At 53.4% G+C, this 4,890-nt stretch overlaps 1 protein-coding gene across 1 annotated transcript; it reads left to right on the plus strand.

Moving 5' to 3' along the window:
- On the plus strand, positions 1-4,373 carry EVX2 (even-skipped homeobox 2; the record flags this gene model as incomplete). The annotated part of the gene is made up of 3 exons (XM_081907363.1): positions 1-433; positions 1,856-2,106; positions 3,699-4,373. The coding sequence occupies 3 exons, from the start codon at positions 1-3 to the stop codon at positions 4,371-4,373; spliced, it is 1,359 nt and encodes a 452-aa protein (XP_081763489.1).
- Between the last annotated feature and the right edge of the window lie 517 nt (positions 4,374-4,890).

Genomic DNA, 4,890 nt, shown 5'->3' on the forward strand with positions numbered 1-4,890 from the left:
ATGATGGAAAGAATAAGAAAAGAGATGATCCTGATGGAACGAGGGCTGCACAGCCCCACGGCTGGCAAAAGGCTGGCGAATTTGTCCGACTCGGCTGGCAACGTGGTATTGGAGGCCCTCGAAAATTCGCCCCACGGCGGCCGCCTGAGCCCGAGACTGACTTCCGCTTCTCTGCACACCTCTTTAGGGGACATCCCTGCCAAAGGGAAATTCGAAATAGACACTTTATTCAACCTCCAGCACCAGAGCGGCGAAAGCGGCGTCGGCGTCGCCACCTCGGAGCTGCCTCCCTCGGAAGGGAGGAAGAAGATTAGCCATTACTCAGAAGTTGCTCAAGAGGCAGATATGAACAGCGACGTGGAGGTGGGCTGCTCTGCGCTCCGCTCCCCCGCCAGCCTCACTTCCTCCCAGCTGAAGGAAAACAATAACAAAGGTAACTCTCTCCCTCTCTCCCCGTCTACCCCGGCGCCACCACCCCACCCCACTCCAAAGCGGGCGTTTACTGGGGTAAGAACTTGGGTGGGGGGAGATGGGGAGAAATCCAAGGCACCCTGACACCCCCTCCAGCAGATCAGGATTTTAAGCAGCACATTAAATACCAAGGGATCGTCAGCTGGTCCTTTATGGAACAGGCAGGTACAATATGGATATTCAAATGTGGAAGCCTCTTTGGCGTGTTATTGTGCTTCTCAAGAGCAGGCAATCTATCCAGGGTGCTAAAGGCATCTCCAGACTTATCTGCACACGCTGAGTTTCTATAATCTATGCCGAAGTGAACAGGACTGTCATGGTGTATCTGTGACCACCAAACGTTGCACACCTTCTGAGTATATCTGGGCACATCTTCCACCAGATTTCTTCTGTTTGTTTTGGAGAACGAAGTGCCACTTGCACCGTTTTTTTAATTTTTTTTTAAAAAACCAGAGTGTGTAGACAGGTGTTTCTTGCGCAATTTTGGTACTGTGTAATTATAAAATACAGCTCATAACGGGGCATCTTCAAGACGGCAGTTAGAGGCTGCATTTAGAGTCCAGTGCGTGTTTCTATTCCTAGGAAGATTCTTTTGTGTGTCTGTCTGACTTTCTGTTTGATGCTTTCACTAAAAATGCAGTTATGTATTATTATTATTTTTAATGCATTAGGTGTTTCTCCTTCCCGCTATTTCCGCCCCACCCCAAAGCCAAAATAGTATTTCTCTGGGCATTGTTAACTTCGATCCTACAGTTAATACAGCGTAATCTCTCAAAGCGCCGTAGCAACTTTTTCAAAGCGTCCGTTTCGAAATAGATTCTAACTGGAGGCAACTTGCAAATTTATAACCACGAATCAATCTTTCTAGGACGCGGGGGCTGTTTACCTTTTGCCGAAAGGTATCCTACGAGGAAATTCACTTACAGTGCGAACTGGCACGCCTTTGGGTTTTTAGGGACACCATTTGGCTCCCACGAAATAAAAAGGAAAGGGAACCAGGGACAGGAAAAGACGAGCGAAGTCTCCGCTGGAGGGACGCTTTTAGGAAAACGCCTGCCTTAACTTTGTCCCTCGGTTAATTTGCTCCGCAGAGCAGAGAGAGTTGCATTTATTTATTTCACAAGAAGGCGTCTAGTTTGCTTATGAAGCCGTGTTTAAAAAAGAAAAGAGAAAAGAAAAGAAAGAAAAGAAACTTTTATTGATTCTATTAACAGCGGCAATTTGTATCCATGACAGCCAGCATTAATTATCAGGGAGAGCCCAGATTGCCAGCGGCGCCTGCCGCTTGGTTGAAACCCGCCCGCCAGCTCATCCCTTCTTCTCCTGGAGAAGAGCCATCGCTCTTTGATGCTTTCTCACTGCTGTCATTGTTGTTGCTCCGTAGGATATTCCGAGAGCAGCTCCACGCCCAGCACCACCACCTCGTCCTCGGGTTCCAGTTTAAGCAGCCTGCACGGCGGCAGCGCCTTGGGGAACTCCAGCTCCGGAGCGGATCAAGTGCGGAGGTACCGCACCGCCTTCACCCGGGAGCAGATCGCTCGGCTGGAGAAGGAGTTCTACCGGGAGAACTATGTCTCTCGGCCCAGGAGGTGCGAGCTGGCCGCGGCTCTCAACCTGCCGGAGACTACCATCAAGGTACAGTAGTGTATCAGGGCAAGCCGGGGCTGCGGGAGGCGAGGGAGGCTGCCGGCTGGCGTCTGGCTTTGCGCGCGCTCTGTTTTTCTTTCGGGTTCTTAAACCACCAGAGCTCCAGCCTCGGTCCAGCTGCGCCTTGCGGGCAGCGAAAGAGGCCGCGTTTGACGCCTCCGCTTCTTCAAGGCCAAGGAGAATAGAAAAAGGCACTAGATAAACGTGCAGAGAATTCCACTCTTCCCACCAGATTGTTTAGCTATTTTAAACCTCGTCTCTCTCCCCTACCCCCAGATAGTCTTTTCCCATTGTTTCTCGCATTTTCAAAAGGTTTACTAAAAAATAAAAAATAGGAGAAAGGCAGTTAATGTGAATTTTTTTTAATAACTCGAGTCGATTTAGAAATGGATCACACGCCGTTATTCCTTCAGATGGTTTCTATTCCATTTGCTGATTCTTCTCTACCTCATCTGAGAGGAAGAGGCAAATGGCTGCGCTCTATCGAGTTTAATTGGAAGAAAGTCGTACTATGTTCTACTGGGCTTACTCGCGGGTAAACGTGCCTAGGATCGCAGTCTGAGGTGAGAAGGCCCTACCTTCGACACCGTAAAGAATCGGGAGAAATGGAAGCCTTAATAGTTTTGCAATAATCAAACCGTGTTTGGCTTTTACGGTTTTTTAAAAAAACATGAACATTTGGTTTCTGTAGCCGGACCAAATCGCTTCCGAATGAATGGTTTTGAATCACGTGCTATATAGTGCGCTATGGGATAAACAGAAAGGGAGCCAAGGTAAACCGGAAGACCAGAAACATCCATATATTTCGTTGCAAAGGGTATTTTCCGTGGGCAGAACTCTCTCAGCCTTTTCAATAAGCAGATATGGAGCCTGCTTTGGTCGTTGAAAATAAATGTAGCATTGATAAGGGTTTGCGACTTGATCTGCAATCTTGGTCATTTTATTTTTTTTAAAAAAAGGTTTATTAATGAAGGTTTGTTAAAAATGATAACTTTGAAAAAACAGCAACCCAGTGCTTCCACTGAATTAGGCTCAATTGAAATAAGAGAGGGCTGACATCCCTGATTATATTTTAATACGGAATGGGAGCGGGGGGAGCGGTTTCATTTTTGAGATCGGAGACAGCGCAGCCACCGTAGTTTCTCAGAGATGGTTGCTCGGCAGGGTAAAGTTTCCCAACCCCGGCGGCGCGCAAAGGAGAGGCAAAGAACCATTTTAATATCTCTGCGGCCTAAAAGTTCAAACGGAAGAAGCGCAGAGCCCGGCGAGAGCGCCTGAATCGAGCGGGCCAGCCAAGTTGGGGAGGTTGAAGGCTGGTTCGAAAACCTAACTCAGGCCATGTGGGGCAAGCAATGTCCCTGGCGAGGAGGGGACTTAGCACTGCCAGCTGAGCCTCGTGGCGCAAGGGCCGCGCCAGGCTTCGCATCTGACCCCGCGGCAGAGGGAGGGGGCGTGGCGCGCTGCTGTGGATCTGCTGCCGTTTCTAAGCCGTCCTATCCTCTGTGTGTCCCCCCCCCACTTCCCTATTCGCTGCCCCACATCTCCCCCTGTCTCCCCCCCCTTCCCCCGCACTCCACCAGGTGTGGTTCCAGAACCGACGGATGAAGGACAAGAGGCAGCGGCTGGCCATGTCTTGGCCCCACCCGGCGGACCCCAGCTTCTACACCTACATGATGACCCACGCGGCGGCCACGGGGAGCCTGCCTTACCCGTTCCATTCCCACGTGCCCCTGCACTACTACCCGCACGTCGGGGTGACGGCGGCCGCGGCCGCGGCTGCGGCGTCGGGGGCCACCGCCTCACCTTTCGCCACCTCCATCCGCCCTCTGGACACCTTCCGCGCCCTCTCGCACCCTTACTCCCGGCCCGAGCTGCTGTGCAGCTTCAGACACCCGGGCCTCTACCAGTCGCCCGCCGCAGCCGCAGCCGCCGGCCTCAACAGCAGCGCCGCCGCCTCGGCCGCTGCAGCTGCAGCCGCGGCCGCCGCCGCAGCAGCCTCGACGGCTCCTCCGGCCGGCTCCGCGCCCTGCTCCTGCCTCAGCTGCCACAGTAGCCAGTCGGCGGCGGCGGCGGCCGCGGCAGCCCTGGGATCGCGCGCCTCCGGCTCGGATTTCACCTGCACCGCGGCCGGAGCGGCGGCGGCGGCCGCCTCGCAGCGCTCGGAGAGCGGCTTCCTGCCTTACTCGGCCGCCGTGCTCAGCAAGACCGCCGTCCCTTCCCCAGACCAGCGGGAGGAGGCCGCCTTGACCAGATAACTAGCCAGCCCCCCCCACCCCGGCGGCCAGTGGGAGGCGCTGTTGAGCCGGGGTGGCCGAGGGCAGAAGAGAACCGTTTTGTACAACGGAGGGGAGGGGCGGGCATACACTGGAACTCTAGCAAAAAGGTGGTTTTTTTAAGTACTATAATTAATAATTGTTGTTTTGCTGTTGTTCTCACGGCCCTTATTTAAAAAGATGGCTGCTGGGAGAGGGTGATTGGAGGAGGCAGGTGTGGGGAGCATCCCCAAACATCCTGGCCTTTCAACATTCTGTGCTTCCTCTCTCCCCCGCCCCCTCCTCACACCCAACAAGCACCCCCAGTTGTTAGGATTGGAGAACGATCGTTTCTAGACATTCTGCACTCAATGCAGCCGTCCAAGCTACGGAGGGTGCTGCCTCGCTCCCCCTGCTGGCAGCAATGGGAACTGCTCTTGGGCGCCTCTGACCTGCAGCCGACGGTTGTTAGCACGGCTGGATATCTAAGCAGCACCTTATTCTTGGTCCTCTGCAGAAA

Source organism: Podarcis melisellensis, assembly GCF_964234715.1.
Source record: "Podarcis melisellensis genome assembly, chromosome: 1".
NCBI classification, from domain to species: Eukaryota; Metazoa; Chordata; class Lepidosauria; order Squamata; family Lacertidae; genus Podarcis; species Podarcis melisellensis.